Here is a 17,833-nt window from a genome sequence, read left to right as displayed (position 1 = left end):
CCGAGTGTTTGAAAGTCGGAGAAAAGCGTCCTCGCGGCGTGGACTTGGTCCCCGCGGCTTCTTGTCCCTCTCTCTCTCCGTCTCTTTCACTTTAGCTCTCCCTCTGTCTCGCTTTACGAAAACTAGTTCTCTGTTTCTTCATTCAGGTGACTTGCGCCAAAACGTTGTCCGACCGGTTCTTAGGCGGTCTGTGGGATGAATACACACACATACACGCCTCAGAAGAAGTCCCCGAAAGCTGCACATACACACACACATTCACGCACTCGCGTCAAAACACCGTGGAAGCGCGGCTGAGAGGCTCCTCATAAGCAGCTTGTGTATAGACTAATAATGGTAATGGTATTGTCATGTTCAACAGATATATTGTATTCGGTGGATCGTCTAATCCACTCAACTCTGAGTATAGATTTGGGTTTAGATTCTGATTAAACTCCCAGATGTAGATCTATGAAAACCCTCCAATGCAGTCTTGTCCCACTGTACTACTAAATGATAGCTGCCATAGTGTTGTCTAAATTGAACATTGAACCATACACATATGAAACAAAAAGTCTGTTCAGATATAACAGCTAAAGGGGTGTGTGTAGGGCTGATGTCTGTTTATGGTGCTCAGACACATGCACCGACACAAAGGCACCAACACTGTCTAAAAAGCAAGGTGTATGTGGGATCCCATTGAAATGTCACAGGTGTAATCCCACCAGGCAAGCCCATCCCTGTGTGAGTTTGGTGGTATTATCATGGTAAACAGTTTTATTGTGTTGAACAGATTAAAGCTTCCCTATCCCAGGCTTGTTTCTACTGTATCCCTCAGCCTAGATCCATGGCAATTACCAGGGTCGAGTTTACCCAAAACAACGTTTCTTACATGTGCCATAGCTTTTCTACAAAGTGAAAAGAAAACCAGAATTCCCCATTTAGTGTATCTCTATCAAACCTTTTTGGTTAACCAAGCAGGCCAGCAAATCAAGTCAATGCCAAAAACTTAAGCATATACATATTCAAGATATGTTACCAAAGTTACAATCAATTTTAATGCAATGCAACCAATCTTGACAATGTTTGAGCAATATACGTAAAAAAGCTGGGCTTGCCGATTCCATCTCGAACTTTGAAACCGTAGGAAGCCGCTCCCGCCACAGAGCTAACACAAGCTAACAATAAGCTAACTTTATCTGCCGAAAACCAGAGTGACTAATGTGAAATGGAGCTAAAACATTTGGGAAGCCAAAGAGAGAGTTGGTGGACCAAACTAGGATTAATATGCCAGTAAATATCAGCTGCAAATGTAGCTGTCCTGTTTGTAAAAGAGTGGTTGACAAAAGTTTCGCTAATTTGTCTCCTGTCACTCAACATACAGTGTTAAGCTAATGTGAGCTAATTAATGTGCTAATAGGTGATTTAGGTGTATGCTGTTATCATCCATCTAATCAGCCAAACAATGAGTATTCGTACAAAGTACAAGAAGATATTATTATAGTAAAATGAGATGATGAATATCAAATTCTTCTTTGCCAATGAAGTAGATGTAAGTGCAGGATACATTTAGCATAGTTTAGCTCAAAAATGAAACATAGGGCAGTTTGTGAAGCTGGTCACTTCACAATAAGGATAAATGATGGGACATCTGAGATTAGATAACTGCAATGTCTCATTTTATATATTTCTATAATGCAGGTCGAAAATACACAAAATACAATGTGTGGGCTGTAGAAGAACCTTTGTACTTGTTGTCGAGTTACGCTAACAGTTTTCCCCTGCTTCCATCCCTGTGCTATAGACTAAATACATCCAAGACCTATCTGAGCACTGGACAAACAGAGAGAGAGAAGAATTTGGTGTCTTCGCCTCCAACTCCAGAACAGACAGCATGCATTTAGGAAATGTACCTCTTATATTTACTTTGTATCACTGACACTTGTTGTTGGCATTTGTTGAGCTCAGTCACATGGTCAGCAGTCTTACACTTGACAGCAGACATGCTAATGGTTGTCAGAGTAAAAAGACAGAAAGCTACAATGCAAAATTACAGCAGGATACACACTAGTCCTGCATGTTGGACAGTATGTCTGCGTCTGTCTGTAAACAGTGGAGTGACTGTAGGGACGCTTCATCTGTATACACACACACACACACACACACACACACACACACACACACACACACACACACAAGTACGCATGCAGCAGTTGAATGCAGGTCATGGACTCTTTCTCTGGTATTGTTATTGATCAGGTCAGCTTATTGACAGCTTTGGTGGGTGCACAAAAACTCTCGCTCTGTAGGCCTGTCTCTTAGCCAACACACACACACAAACACACACACTGAAGTCAGCATAATAAATCAGCGTGGGGAGAAATTTATGCATGATTGTGTAAGTGGGTTGGTCAGTCAGCACACACAAGTATCATTTTGTCCAAAGTAGTGTGTAAAAGACAGAGTAAAGAGAAAAGAGAACAAAAGGACATCGTTCTGCTTTCGTCAGTGTGTTTGTTTGTGTGCGTGCGTGTGTGTACTATTACCCTCTATTGTTAATTGTCGGCTTGTACCACAGTAAACACAGTGGTTCTACAGAGGGCACTGATGCCAGGAGAACAGTGGAGAATGGCACAAGAGAGACACGAGGAAGAACATTTGGCCAGTGATACCTACATTATTATAATCCAGTGATGCATCTTATTATACAGTATACCACAGTGTAGTGGTATATAATAAGGCAGTGTGTGAGCGGTTAGTAGAGGTAAAAGTAGTCAAATCCTTTATGTGAGTAAAAGAAGCAATACCACAGTGTAATATTCTGTTACATGTAAAAGTCCTGCATACAAAGTCTTGCTTAAATTAAAGTACAAAAATAGCCTCAGCAAAAGATATATGTCCTAACTTAAACTGCTGGTTGGTCTAAGCTACAACCAAGCATCATATTTTATAAACTGCTGTTTCTGAAAGTAAAATCTTAATCTGCAAAGTAAGTATGGCTGTCACATACTGTGGATGTAGGGCAGGAAAAATGACAATATTTGACCTATGGTATAAAGGAGCATAAAGTGAGAAAAAGTAAGTATAAGTACCTCAAAATAAATATACTTACCAGATGTTACACTCCAGTTCTGGTAGCACTTACTTATGAAATTCATAATATTGCCATGGAAAATACTAATCTCTGGCTGGCAGGTATTCCACTGCATAGTTGATGCACTGCTAACAGTTTTGCTTTCTCTCATTCGTGAAACAAAGCTGGCCATGGATTAAAATGGAATATAATGGTAACATATTATTGGGTATTTGAAATTGTAACGTTCTAACATTAACGATAGCCTTCATGGGCAAATATGTTATAAATATTGTTAGCCATTCAGTAGAAAGTTATCTTATCCTATATATTTGCTTGCCAGCCCTATAGCGTTTCTTAGTTTCATGTTCTAACTTTATAAAACGAGTGTCAAATTTAGTTACCAGCTTTCCTAGCCCATAATATAATCTAATGCTATGCTCATATTAGCTTATGTTCTGCCACGGAGAATGCTTACATAATATGCCTTATATTGTTATTACTTAGTAACAGGCTTGCAATGAATTTACAATGTGTAGATTTGCTTAGGAAAAGTTCAATGGACATAAATGTTCACCATCAAATCCAACATGTTTCCATGATAGATTTTGGTGACAAAGAACAAAAGTGACACTTTCCATTAGGTGTCAACAAAAAGTTTGTGCTGTGTGCAAAATTCATAAGGAATTTTATACATAACACTTACCACAAGGGACTAAATGTTTTCCATCTTCACCAGTGACATGCTTTCCTACTTATTGGAAAGTCTGTGAGGCAGCTTGACCAACTCAGCTGTCCCTCTGTGATCCACGGCTCAGATAAGTGTCAAGGACAGAAATAGATGAGATGGACAGATAGAGGGATGAAGAAGAGTCAGGTTGTTAGACTAATGGACACAGAGACAAAGGAGCATCTGCTGAGATGATGAGATGCTTGACTGAGTTTAATCCACAGAGAAACAGGAAACTGAAATCTCCCTGCTCAGACCCGCTGAGGTGATCTTAATCAGCCTCTCCTCTTTCCTGTCTTTATCCTTCTCCATCCTACTTCATCCCTTTTTGTCCTTCTATCACTTCTATCATCTAATCACAATATTTTTTCTGTCTTCTCAGTTCTTTCCTTTACTCGAGTCATATGTCTTCCTCCCTTCACTCCTGCTGTCCTACACTGTTGTCTCTTTCCTACCATCCTTTATTTCCTTCCTCCTTTTTCTGCCCCTTCCTTGCCTGTTCTTTTTTTGCATAATTTCTTCCTTCATCCACTTTATATGTCCTAACATCCTCCATCGCACTTCATTCCCACATAACTTTTTCCTTTATTCATCACCAAATGTCCCCCATTGCCTTCTTCTTTTGTCTCATCCCTTTTGTCCTGACAGACAGAAAGGGAGATATCACTCTCTTCTGCCCTCCTAAAGACAGAGCTCAGTGCACCAGGAGGAACCCAGATTACCAATAGTGACATTTTTATTATTTGTACAATAGAGACTTTAGTACATTATTCAAAACACTTCTTATATACTGAAAAAATGGTACATCCCAAAGCCCAAAATGGCTCCAGTATAATCGCTGCACAGCATTTTTTCAATTTTATACATATATTATTTTTTGTAAAAACTGTATCTTAAATAGTATGTACAGATAGCGTCTGCAAAATGCATTCTAAACACATGATATATATTATATATACTTCTGCAATTACATTTCTCCGCATTAATACTCAAACTTAAAACTGGAAGGATTTCAACTTGCATGTGCAAATAAATAAAGAAATAAATAGTTCTGTTAAATCATCACTAAAATTTGTCCAACTTATAACTCGACAGCGGTTCTCTCTTCGGAGGTCAAAGTACTTTTGTCACACAACAGAAGAAGCAGCATTCAAGTTGGGTAGGTGTAGGTACTGCAGAAAGCATGAGTACATTCACAATCAATATGAGTCATTTTAAATTGGATTTCATTCACAGCTATGTACAGTGACACCGTCCTCAGCATTTGTTCAGCTCTTATGTAGTTTAAACACATAGAAAATGACTGTTTTTATAGTCATATACATATATATAATATATATTTGTATAACACAAATTCACAATTACAGTAGAAATACATTTTATACAGTTTTGGATAGTACATGTGTAGGTCTCCAAGTCATACTGTGCGTACTTCCATCCATAACTTTGTTATAAGTGTCATTATTATAAAATATCACAATTTTTGAGCAAAGCTAAGGTATATCAATATATTTAGAAAGAATTACCTGAAACATGTAGTAAAAAATAATTATATTATCAAACCTTTTTCTCTGTTCTCATCACAATATCTTTGATATTTCAAACTCTAATAGGGTTGGGTGGGTACCTGTGGTTAAGATCTCTCAGCCACAAGGCTAAACTGTGCCATTTTGTGTCCATTATATTGAATTAACTAAATTCTAATGCTTATTAAGAGGGCTGACACAAAATGAGCACAGGATGACACTGTCATGTCAAGTAAAAGCAAAGGACAGCAAAGGATGTTGTTTTGCTCTGGATGAAACATCAGATGTTGTACACCTGTCATGAAACATCTTCAAGACACGTGCTGCATTTACACGAAGACAGAAAATGAACCTCTTCACTTTTTCTGTGGTAACTTCTGTTATGTCAATACAATTTCTGACACATGACCATGATGGCTGAGTTTTATTAGCCCACATTGACATGGCTCCAGTAACCTCTCATGCAATCTCAGTTTCTGAGTCATTACATTGTTTCCCTGCTCCTCAAGATGTCCTATTCCAAACACTACCAGACCCTCTCCACATTCAACTTTGAGCCTTCACTGACAAACCTGGCAAATCTAAATTTTCCATGTACACCTAGAGTCAATTCTCAGGCTACAAAAGTTACACTGAAATGTCAAGTATAGCCAAAAGTCTTTGTGGCACAGATTCGATCTTTCTCTGATTGTCTAAAGAGGGAAATTCTGATTCACCACAGATTTACCCATGAACTAACACTGTGTGTTATACCTTTATGATTCTTGTCCGGATATCGCGTTGTTGCTTTCCACAGGGAGACCAGAGGTGAGGACACTAAATATTAAAACCAGTTTCCCGACACACTGCTGCTGTCAGTGTGCGCAGATCGGATCTGGGCCGCAAAGAGGTAAAGCTCTGATGTTTTGGGCCCGTTTAAATACAACCGGGGAGGAGCAGAGGGTCCGTATGGCAACAACTATAGAATATCAGTCTTACTGAAAACTCAGTGGTACAATACATCTAGAGTCTTCTACAGAGTAGAGAACTCTAGAAGCCAACAGAAAATGTCTGGCTGACAGTGACCGATGACATGAAAGCATGCTGTGATGTCATACAAATCAAACAGCTAAAGAGGGATGCAACATTACTTTAACAATTCTAGAACACAGGACCTCAAAAAATGGCACATATGAATAATGTTATAGTGTGTGTGATTGATTTTATTATCAGGCTAAAATCAGGCTAACGTATAGACAGAGTTTAACTGTGTTGTGTATGGGGGCGTACAAGTCTAATGTATATGTGAGTTTGCCTGGTCGTGCATGTGCGTGGCAGTGTGTGTAAACATTAGCATGACTTGTTCGATAGATGGCACTGCAGGAGTTAGGCTCTGCTGAAAATGTCAGTGAGACGAGCCTCAGTAATATTGCTTTAGCTCTTTTCAGCACAGCTGTGCAAGCAACAGTTAGAAAAAAACAAACAAAAAAAAAAAACAAGTAGCAGTGATGAACTATGAACAATGTTTTCTTTACAGGAAAAAAAAATCAATGGTTTAGTTTAGAAAATCATCCATTTGGAGAAATAATCCCTGTATGTTCAAAAGAGAGAATTCAGAGTGTGATTTATTAACAATATTTATATTAACCATAAACTTTTAGAGCTGTCTGTCCAGGCCCCAAGGAGAGTGCAGCTCTAGAAAGCTGCAGCTCTGTATATGTACACAAGGCAGAAAGTCTTAAGTTTTCAATTTCTGTACACTGGAGGCAAAAACACCTGCAGAACAGAAAGAATAAAACACAAGACAGTGAGAGAAAGAGAAGAACAGAACACAAAGTAAGAGACAAAAGAAGAGAGGATGACAGAGAAGAGAAAAGAACTGGACAAAGCAAAGAGAACAATGAGGGACACGGAGAGGGCATCATGTGCTACACCAAACAAATTATTAAAAATCTACCATGGACAGCAAAGTAAAAGGCAGTGGAAAAAAGCAAAAAATATCCCAGAACCCTAACTAACCAACAAAAACAAACTATTCAGACTGACCAATCAGACGACTGTCTGATTAACAAACCGACCACAAAATCCAAACTGCAGCAGCCCTGTAAGAACTCAAAGTGTAAGAGTCCTCTTATGGTCTGTCCAGGCGTCGATCAGGTCCCTGACCGCCGGTAGACAGAAGAGCCGATATGTTTCCTATGGTACATTTGGCACTAGTATTTGCCTTTGGTCCAGCAATAGGCAAATAAATGTCTGTGTGTTCCCCTAAAGTGGTAAAAAAGGCGGCTCATTTCTCAGTTCCACAAGCCTCCAGTGGAGGGCAGGTGGGATGGCGTGGGATGGCGATGAGCAGAGGAGAGAAGCGTTGTTGTGTTTGTTTGTTTGTTTGTTATAAAACTATTTTAGCGCGTGCTGCTGTCTCTCAGAACCATCAAGTCCACCGTCCGCTGGAAACTCTTCAGCAGAGAGACGGCTGTCTCGTGCTCCATGTGTAAAAAACTATGTCCGTTAGCCTGCAAGGCAAACACGCAGCACAGTCAACAGCATGTGTGTGTGTGCATGTATGTATAGAGGTATGTATGCTGCAGTATTTCCATACATATGTCTGTGTGTGTGTGCATGTGTGGGGGTGTTTGTGGAGGGATGGAGGGTCACTGCCATCATTATCTCAGTAACACATCACTGTTGGGGAAAAGAGAGAGAAGAGGAGGAGCTACACAGTCATGCTGTAGAGAGAGAAGGGGTAAAGACAAAAAAGGGCTTTTAGATGAGTTCATCCAACTAAACTGTACATCTGTGGAGAGAAGATGAGGGGGGAGGAGAGAGGGGAGGAAAACATGAAAGGAATGAGGGATGGTTTGGGGGTAAATCTGTCAGAGTGAAGCACTGGCATCTCATTTTGACCTCGCTGTGCAATCTTCATGCTTCCTTTTGGCCTTAATTGTAGCACTTGCTTTGAAATAATAGCTACAGTAAATCTATGAATAGAGGAAATATTTGGAAAGAATTGCTATGTATTGATTGAATTTGACTGATTTACACGAGAGGTGTTGTTTCAGTAGTTACTGTTGTATCCCTTCAAGGTGTACCAGCGCATCATTTCAGCATCCATTCAGAGGACACTCATGCTTACTTGTAACGCACCCATGTTTGCTTTTTCACAACTTCCATTTAAGAGAAACAATCTAGTCATCTGGAAAATAATATACTGTAATTCAGCCTTACTGCAAACTGCAGCATTCAGTTTGGGTTAGACGAAGAGTGAACTGATCTGGAAATATCCTGCAATACTTGCAGAACTTTATTAAGACCAAAGCATTTTGATTTGTACTGAAGTATCTTATCTTAAGTAGGGACATAAAAATGCATTTATGAATGCCCTATTGGCTGATATGATTGGCTGTTAAACTTTTTCTTTTTTTCCTTTCATGCTCATTCTATTTAAATGTTCTCTGTGGTGTGTTTTAAGATGCACAAACTCTTTGGTCTCACAATAAAGTTGTGCCAGGAAAAATCTTTTTTTAACTTCATGAGCTTTCCAAGGTGTCAGTTTCACAGTGATAGTGCTAATAACAGCAGAAATGAAATATTGTTTAAGGCTACAAAAATCCCCCTGTGGCTCAAAGGTTTCTGGGTGTCACTGGCTAATGATGATGAGAGAGAGAGTGGGGGTGGGGGGGGGTCACACCTGATGTCTGGACCAACAGATAAACACACAGAGGCAAGATATACAGGCAGGAAAATTCTGAAGTCTCATACACTCTATGTGCGCTATGTATAAACACCCAGTCAGATAACACCTGTGGGTGAGCTGGTTTGAGTTCAATCACTGCAGCTTATCGGTGTGTGTGTGTCAAATGTGGACAAGCTGTAGTAGTTAAAGTGTGCCTATTGTTTTCTTACTGCTAAAATAAGGGAAGGGTTAGCGAGGGTTAGGGAGGGAGAGAAGGCAGGATGTGGCTGTTTCTGGCCCATTTAATGATGAGTGAGAGGATGTTACCTGCAGTATCTTGTCTCCGGGCTGCAGGGCGGAGGCGGCGGGCCCGTCATGCTGTACCCTAGTAACAAAGATACCCTATAAGTCAAAATGATACACCGTTAGGACAACACAGGGACACGATGGTTTAGAATCTTTGCCTTTCTCATTCTCATCTGAATATCCACCCCCCCAAAAAATGACAGTTCTGCCAAAAATGTATGGGAGGTTCACCAATGCATTCTCTTTGTTGTAAATTTAGAGAGGCATGCAATTCATTACGATGGACTTTTAGTCATTGGCATCTATCTTAAAATTTACAGAAGCTGAGTGATACATTCCTCCCAAAAAGATATAGACTACACATGTCAAAATGGTTTATCGTCTATATAAGCAGATAAGGACTTGGCATAGAATAGACATGGTGTTAGAAAGAGAGAAACATTAAATATATAAAGAATAGGGGAAGAAGAATGGGAGTGGGGTGGGAACTGACTAGGGGAAAGAAGTTGGTAGCAGGGAGGGCAGAAGATATTTCATCCCCCATATTTTCCATCAATAACCCAAGGCAGAGATTGTAAAAACACCAACATCTTTTCACTGAGAGCTGAAAGATGTTTTTGAACACAGAAAGTGTGGGACAATGCAGCTGTGTCAACTCGACAGGGTTCAACAGACTGTGCACGTGTTGAACACACAATAGAGAGTTTAACAGATAAATAAGTGACACCAGTTTACCAAGAACAGGTCGATGTAGTATTGGCAGTGCAGGAGCACCTACATACTACAGTCTATGGAGTAATGCGAGAACACACACATATATTGCACGTAGAAAAGGTGTATTTGTTAGAGGTATTAGTTCAGTTACTGTTCACAGTAACACTGGCAGTGAGCCTCATATGTGTATACAGTCAAATGATTTCGATAATGTGGCACATTGATGAAATTCAATTATGACAACATACTGACTCCATTCATTATTATTTGGACCTGGCTGGTCAGTTTTCGTTCTTTACTTTGCGTCCATTTCCGTCCTTCCAGGTGCTGAGAAACTGAACGTAAAAACTTAACGACATATGGAGCTCACTGTACATTACGAATGTGTTTGTTTGCAGCTGAAAATTACAACAATCACACACTTGCACACTTTAAAGCAGTTGCACACATGGCAGCAAAAACCTTTCATCTTCAAAATTTCTGAACTTTTCAGACATATCTCAATTTTTCAGAAATTTTGAAAAGCTATGTTTAAGTTTGACCACAAGCTTATGAACTGCTTTCCACACAAGTGGGGGCAATATAAGTGTTGAGCTGTAGACAAAGGACAATTTTGGTTGGAAGGTTTTTGCAGCTCAGTCATAATGTGTGTATAGAAGTACAGATGTGATCGACAGCAGCTCTGTGTGCAAAGACAGCATATTCAGCAACAGCAGGAACAGAAAATTAGATTTTTTTTTTTTGTAATTCATGACCCAGATCTGCCTAAAAATCCATGTTCTGCTCCTAAAACCCGTCTTCTGTTCTTAAAGTGAGACTGAGAAACTATTACATCAAAGCCGGGGATCCCACTCCTGTCAATATGGGAACTGAGTCACCGTCTTTAGTCACTGAATCCTAATTAGCCAGAAGTGAAACTGACTCAGTGTCTTAGAGTGCCAAAGCAGGTCTCAGACTTAGAAGATCATTGTTATTTCTTTTTTTTTTTTTTTTTAGAAGCCTGACAATGACTTCTGGCAGGTTTCTCAAAGGATTTTAAAACATTTAGACATCATCATCAGCTAAGCTTTGAATCGACGTGTTGGACACAATGTGGTGGGGAAACGGTTTTGATGGATATTGTTGAGATACAGTTACAGACTATATAAAATTAAAACCTTCTCTCAAGTTTGGGGAATGGTTTGGGTGATTTGAACAACACACAAAATGCACTTTTCATTCCAGAAATATTCATGTGTTTTTAGCCGTTATGAACGATCGAGGTCAGAGAATTCAGGGGCAAATTTTCACAAGATATTGGTGCTTTTATCCTTAAAAAGGCTGAACTGACAAAGACAATAAAGAAATAAATAAAGAGGAGGCAAACTTTTTTTTAAAGATCATTGACTATTCTGAGCTACAAGTGTTGTAAATCAGAGGATGGGTGCAAACAACAAGCTGACCACAAGGGGGAGCTACAGCCCCATGGAAGAGCAGTGGCTGTAGCAGGCTCTCAGGATCAAAACCACAGATGTATAATTTATCAGTCAAGCTGTTTTGATACTGAGCCCTTTTTAACTATTAAAACTCTGGCTCAGTTTGGCCTCAAGTCTGCCCTTAATCTACATTCAAAGAAAATTAAAATAGTGATTTTAGTCTTAAAGCTGGCAGTGAGAGGGTTGGACAAACCAAAGTTAGTTCCAATAAGTGCTCAGAAAGCCTAAATCTTTTTGAGCTTTGAGCTGAAACTGCAGACAAATCAGCCCTGACTTGACAACCACTGAAAAAAACATGAAAGCAACCATAAGCTTAGATACCTCACACGTGTGGACGGGAGTAACAAGCGGACCAGACTAAGGACGAGGTGATTAAAAGGACCCCATTGTTTGACCCTGCAGGGGCCACACGTGTAGGGTCTGAGGTCAAAGCAGACAAACAGTTCATACCACACCACACTGAGGACATCCAAACACACATTTCACTGAAGAGTATTTACATTTGAAGCATGCATACTCCCCATGACTCAGTGAAAAGTGTCTGACATTACCTGACATCACTGCAAAGATCAGCAGGTAGACAGACGCACACAGCTGCTGTTTATACTGATGTTTTAGTTTTAGCTACAGTTATGAAGGCAAAGGTTAACATTTTACCTGATGTGACATACTGCAAAGTGCTCTGCAGTATCCATTCATTAGATAAAGTGCATCTATCTGTAGACCTGTATCATATTTTATACTGTATGAATACACTGCATGTATAATGTAATTACTTGACAAAATGTTTAGGAGAATCACTTGCTCATCTGCACTCACTCCTTTTGCTGCCGTGTGACATGGCATTAATAATGGACAAACTGCAGCTGGTGGAAGCTTTATGGATACAAGCAGGCGTGGGAATGATTAAATAGTAACTGTACGTGTCAGCAACTGAGTCACTTCTAGTCTACATAAAACTTAAATGATGAATTGACAGTTTCTACATTATCACTCCACACCCCCGACTTAAATTAATTCACCATTTGTCACATGGGCTGCAAAGAGGCTGACTGTTTTAAGAAGTCCTCTTGTAGGCTCTCTATTTATAGACCAGCTGTCTCGTCAGTTACTCAACATCTGAATAACAGTCAGTGAAATCTGCCATACTTCCCATCCCTAGATCAAAGTGTTGAACATCTAAAATCACCCACTGTGTCCCAGAACTAAAGCAGCCGTCCTAAAATAGCAGTCAGAGCTCTGTGAGCAGCCTCGCTCCTTCAGACTGACTATAGCAGCGTGTTTCTAGGACAGACTGCCATGTGCAGGAGGCCTGGGGGATCTGCAACCCCAACAGGCTCACACTGACAGAATCAGTCAAAACCCAGAAGTAGAAATGATAAAAGACTTCGGCATATCTTGTGATAACACATCGTGCTTGCACGTGGGCACAAAAATATTTCTAAACGCTAAAAGATTCAAGATGTTGCCGTGACTTCAGTTTCCGAGAGACCGAAGGATGTGATGAGGACACGGTAATAATGAACCAACCACACAACGAGGATAGTGCGTATCAGGCCTCATAATATACTTTGCCTTTTCTCTGAAGTCTTCCATCCTGTTTGGTGAGGCTTACAAGGATTTCCAATCAAGAGGTTAAGTTTTAATGTTTTGTCACACCTCAGGCTTCTTTACCCCTCCGAATACCTAAACTTCAATCAAACTGCTTTTTCCCACAGTCTGTAGTATAAGACCACAGACTCAAAGTTAACCAAGTCCACTGCTGCCCCACAGACAGACAGACGAACGGACAGATAGACAAAACACTGCAGGAACGAGCAGCAGTTTCCATGGCAACTGTGAGGAAAAGCCGGGGAGGCTGTGATTGGCTGGCAGGCCAGGTCGGGTCGTACCATGTCGGAGGGTTTGAAGGGGTTCCCCTGGCCACTGATGCCACCAGAGATACTGAAACCAAGACCAGGGTTCTTCTCTATTCTCACACACAACTAGAGAGAGAGAGCGGGGAGAAAAAGACAGACAGAACAAAGAAAAGAAAGACAAGTGAAAGTGAAATACAAAGATCATAATCTCCACACAAGCACAGAATAGACAGGCGACATGGACAACAGTGGGGTGCCATGACATGTTTTGGCTGCTACATTGGAGGTCTTCAGCTCTCTGACAATAACAGTGGAACCACAAATATCCCTTTCAGAGTTTTTCTCTTTGGCATAATGAAAGCCATCTCATATGTGGAAGAGAAAAAGAAAACCCTGCAGGAAGATCAGCTGATCCGGCTGGTGTGAATGACTTTGTGTTCCTACCTAAACTGGTACTGTGATCTCCATCTGTGAAGTATTTCAGATTTAGAAACATGCCTCCATGGCTTATTCTAGACCTGTTTCTTCGCAGACCATTGCTGATAGGAGGCTAAAATTACACTTCCATATCCCACTTATTGTAATACTTTGCACCCTTTAGTTAACAGCTTGTCGTCCTTATGTGGAAGCTTCAAAATCCGGTTGCTGTCATGAGCATCTGATCTGGGAACCATCATGTTCTGTTATTAAGCCATCAGATCTGTTAACATTAACCACTGGTGCCCCTGCAAACAAAATTTTCTGTTTGGTTTTGCTTGGTTCTCAAAGGCATCTACATCTCTGTATTATTTCCCTTTTACCATTTCTGTTGTGTGCATTGCTCTCACATTGTTTTGCTGATGCTGCCATAGCATCAGTTCTGTCGGAACTGGAGATGATTCTTCACTGAAAGATGAGCAAAGTATGGCACTGAAGGTTTCTCATGATGGAAAAGATGTTTCAGCAAGAGTTTCACTCTCCTACTACGTCATATGTTTCGTCATTTGTTTCATAGATCTGCTGTGGCTGAAGTTAGCCAGTGAGAGATGGTGACTGACAGCTGCTTCATGCAATGACCTGCAGTCCATCCATCCATCCATTGTCTATACCCAACTATCCCTTTTCGGGGTTGTGGGGGGGTTGTAGCCTATCCCAGCTGTCAACGGGCGAGAGGTGGGGTACACCCTGAACCGGTCACCAGCCGATCGCAGGGCTGACCTGTAAAGTGTGTTCTGAAAGTGGTTGCCCTTTTCCAAACAGTTTCCAAGGATGACTTCCCAGATGGTTCTGTGTAACGAACCATCTGGGAAGTCAGATTTATTGTTACCTATATCTAGGAACAAATTAGCTTATCAAACCATTCGTCTATACTCGTAGTGTAATTGAATGGACCTACATCCACAAATCTAAGCTGGTTCCTGTGTATTTAGCCATCATTTAAGCACGGTCCATTTTCAACAGACCTCCAACATAGTGTGGGATGTGTTTGCTGAGACAGACAGACAGACAGACAGACAGACAGACAGACAGACAGACAGACAGACAGACAGACAGACAGACAGACAGACAGATACCTGTTCCTGGAAACCATCCGTGCTCTTCTGGCCTTTAGTCTGCAACAGGCAGCGAGCGCTCTGAGGCCGTGGGTTGGTGTGGGTCATGACAGCTTGGTTGCTGTGGACCATGCCCTGGTTGCCGTGGTACTGGGGGTTGGTGGCAGGGAGGGAGGGCTGGTGGGAGGAATGGGGGTTGAATTGGGGCTGGTTTCCAGATGGGGACAGGGCCATAGGCAGACCAGAGCTGGGGTAAGCCTGGCCAGGAGCAGGGTGACCTGGACAAAAAAAATAAAAACCCCAAATTAATCTTTACCGGCTACAACTGAACCCTTTGTACTGTTGAATTTCTTATCATTTACCTTGCATGTTGCCTTGATACTGACCGCCCCCCCCAGAGGGAACCACTGACAGGGGCATCCCCGGTTGATATTGGCCCCCTTTGTTCACCATCCCGTCGTAGCCCTGCTGCCCAACCACACGATGAGGCGTAGTGGAGGAGGAGGAAGAGGAAGAGGATGTGACGATCATGTGTGTGTTGTGTGATTGGTGGGAAGGGTTGTGGGAGTGGGCACTCTGTGAACAGAGGAGGGGCACTTACTGACATGCTCATGTCTACACCAGAGGAATGGATACTAGAGATGGCGCCTCTGTTGGTGATCCCTACTTATGGAAACATCTATAGACTACTTTCATACACCAGCTGCAAAACAAAGCTACAAACCTACAAAGCATAATGCTGTAAAGTTTAGCCAAACTGAACACTATGTTGACCATCAGTGTAAAACAGGCTGAATGAAAAGCTTCCAGGATTAGACAACAGCTCCAACCTTTTTCATGAGATTGTCAGGTGGGACGTCCCTCCTGCCAAGTGAGTAGGGAGCCCACTGGTTGCTCCCTGACACCCCTTCCTGGTCATTATCAAGCATGGCAGCCTGCTGAGAGGGGGTCTGAGAGAGAGACAGAGAGACACAGTGACCATTACTAAAACTTAACATTTAACTTTACCAAGTGTATCAACCTTTGGCTGCCAGAGAGTCAGACAGGTTTGTATGAATGTTACGTGAGCTTCTGTTGTATTAAGTATGCATACTGTAGGGCTATAAATAGATTTTCCCTTCTTGATGAAGTAAAGTAATATGTTATGTTAATATGCACTGTTACCACCTGTCAACATGGTCCAATGGCTGATGCAGCTGATAAATACTGTATCTGAAGAGAAAGTGATTCTTCCCTCGACACCAGGAGCTTCTCATTCAAAGCACCTGAAAACTTGCCTTCAGATCTCGAATATATCTCTCCAACATTAAATGGTTAAATACACGACAGTCAAAGTCTTTAGGTATTATTTATTTGTTGTTTAACACTGAAGCTGTTTAATCAGCGCTGCCTGAGTGTCATTGATTGACAGATTTCAGATTAAATCCTGGCTGGTTCATCAAAGTATGTGACATCCCCTTTTCCTAACGGGGCACCACCCACTTCAAACCCATGAGAACAGACAGAAAAGAAGAAATACTGAAGTGTGTTCATTTAGCATTAAGTAGCTGTTTGAAGGCCCTTTAAAAGTAATTTATAATTCAAGTGGTGGGTAGTAAAAAGCTTTAGTGCTAATAAGTAAGCTGGCCCCATGGTAAGCCCTAACATGGCTGAAAATGGTGCAGACAGACCCAACAGCTCCATGTGTCAAGAACAAGAACAAGAAAGCCCTGCCTGGGGATTCACATGACAGTTAGGATGGAGAAGACAAATTTGATGAGTTGCTTGTTTTGGTAACGTTGTAATCGTGGAATTGTCCTCGAGTTGGGTCGAAACCATTGAAATACCAAGAATTTGTTCACTGGCTGCTACATTTGCCGTTCTAAGTGGCTCCAAGTAAGCGAAAACTAAGGCGTATCATACCCAGTTCGCTGATACTCACATTTTGAGGTAGACAAGGTAGTTGCTAATGTAAATTATAATAGCCACACAGTTAATAATAGTTCATGGTTGCAGTGGTTGGGTGAAGAGGCAGTGACAGCTTTTCTTATTTTCTTATTATATTACCTATATGTGCAGTAATAAGAGCAGTACCAGCGGTTCATTGTTCTCAGAGGGATACTCACAGCGTTAGCAGACGGAGGAGGAGGTAGTGGCAGCCAGCGGCCAGCAGGGGGCTCATGCTTAGTGTTATTGTAAAGGTTAAAGTTCAAAGTGCTGCTGCGCCCCTGGCCGTGACCCCCGCCCTGACAGAGCATGCCCAGCGTGAGCGTGTTGTGCTTTAGGACACCACTCTGATTGGAGAAGACAACATCACATGACATGGGTGAATGTGGGGGGGGGGGCGGAGCCGACACAGCGGGCTGCAGCGTTTTCACAACACACTGTGAGCTCCACAGACAAATAAACAAACAACAATAACACTGATAAAAACAACAACAACAGTGCAGAGTTGCTGAAAGCACAGAGAAATGTTAGCTAGTGAACGGTCAGTACACACAGAGAACATCGTGTCATACAGGTAACAACTGGTGGACCAGTTCATTCCAACATTAGTGTGTAAGCTTTTAACATATGCTGATATTTAAACAAACAGTAAGTGCCATCTCGAACTGAAAACTGATTCATGTATGGTTTTATTTTGACAAGTTAAACTTCTATGTATGGACAATGTCTTTCAATGCTTCATTTAAGCACCCTCCCACAGCTCTGTCCAAAGGGACAGATATGTTCTGCCCCATATGACAGGCTAGGAGGATCATGTGACGTGTCAGTAGACCATTATGATTCGGCATGCTTTTAAAAGCTTTTTTCATCTGCGCTCCAGACATCCTCCCTACCATGTCTGATTGTCCTGTCTGTGGAGGCACCAGTTCTGATTAAAGAAGTTGTTTCACTTTTTGGAAAATGTGTTTATTCACTTTCTTGCTGAGCGTTAGATGAAAAGATTGATAGCACTCTCATGTCTGCACGGTAAATTTCAAGCTGGAGCCAGGAGACATAAAGAC

The 17,833-nt window shown here is 41.3% G+C and overlaps 1 protein-coding gene across 14 annotated transcripts in view; it reads right to left on the bottom strand.

The window, feature by feature from the left end:
* Positions 1-4,500: 4,500 nt before the first annotated feature.
* lrrc7 (leucine rich repeat containing 7) overlaps positions 4,501-17,833 on the bottom strand; it is a 62,747-nt gene continuing 49,414 nt past the window's right edge. For 4 of the 14 annotated variants that reach the window (XM_070960082.1, XM_070960083.1, XM_070960084.1 and 1 more), the window contains 7 exons: positions 16,952-17,119; positions 15,677-15,796; positions 15,209-15,422; positions 14,868-15,124; positions 13,348-13,440; positions 9,288-9,362; positions 4,501-7,800 (listed from right to left, as the gene is read on the bottom strand). In XM_070960082.1, coding sequence (XP_070816183.1) covers positions 7,690-7,800; positions 9,288-9,362; positions 13,348-13,440; positions 14,868-15,124; positions 15,209-15,422; positions 15,677-15,796; positions 16,952-17,119 — 1,038 coding nt within the window. In that variant the 3' untranslated portion in view covers positions 4,501-7,689. Of the gene's footprint in view, positions 8,014-9,287; positions 9,363-13,347; positions 13,441-14,867; positions 15,125-15,208; positions 15,423-15,676; positions 15,797-16,951; positions 17,120-17,833 lie in introns of all 14 variants that reach the window. The other 10 variants (XM_070960090.1, XM_070960096.1, XM_070960086.1 and 7 more) reach the window with 9 other exon arrangements.

This window comes from Chaetodon trifascialis, chromosome 4 (genome assembly GCF_039877785.1).
Source record: "Chaetodon trifascialis isolate fChaTrf1 chromosome 4, fChaTrf1.hap1, whole genome shotgun sequence".
Lineage (NCBI taxonomy): Eukaryota > Metazoa > Chordata > Actinopteri > Chaetodontiformes > Chaetodontidae > Chaetodon > Chaetodon trifascialis.
The sequence above is the reverse complement of the archived record's forward strand: the minus strand, read 5'-3'. Positions and strand labels throughout refer to the sequence as shown.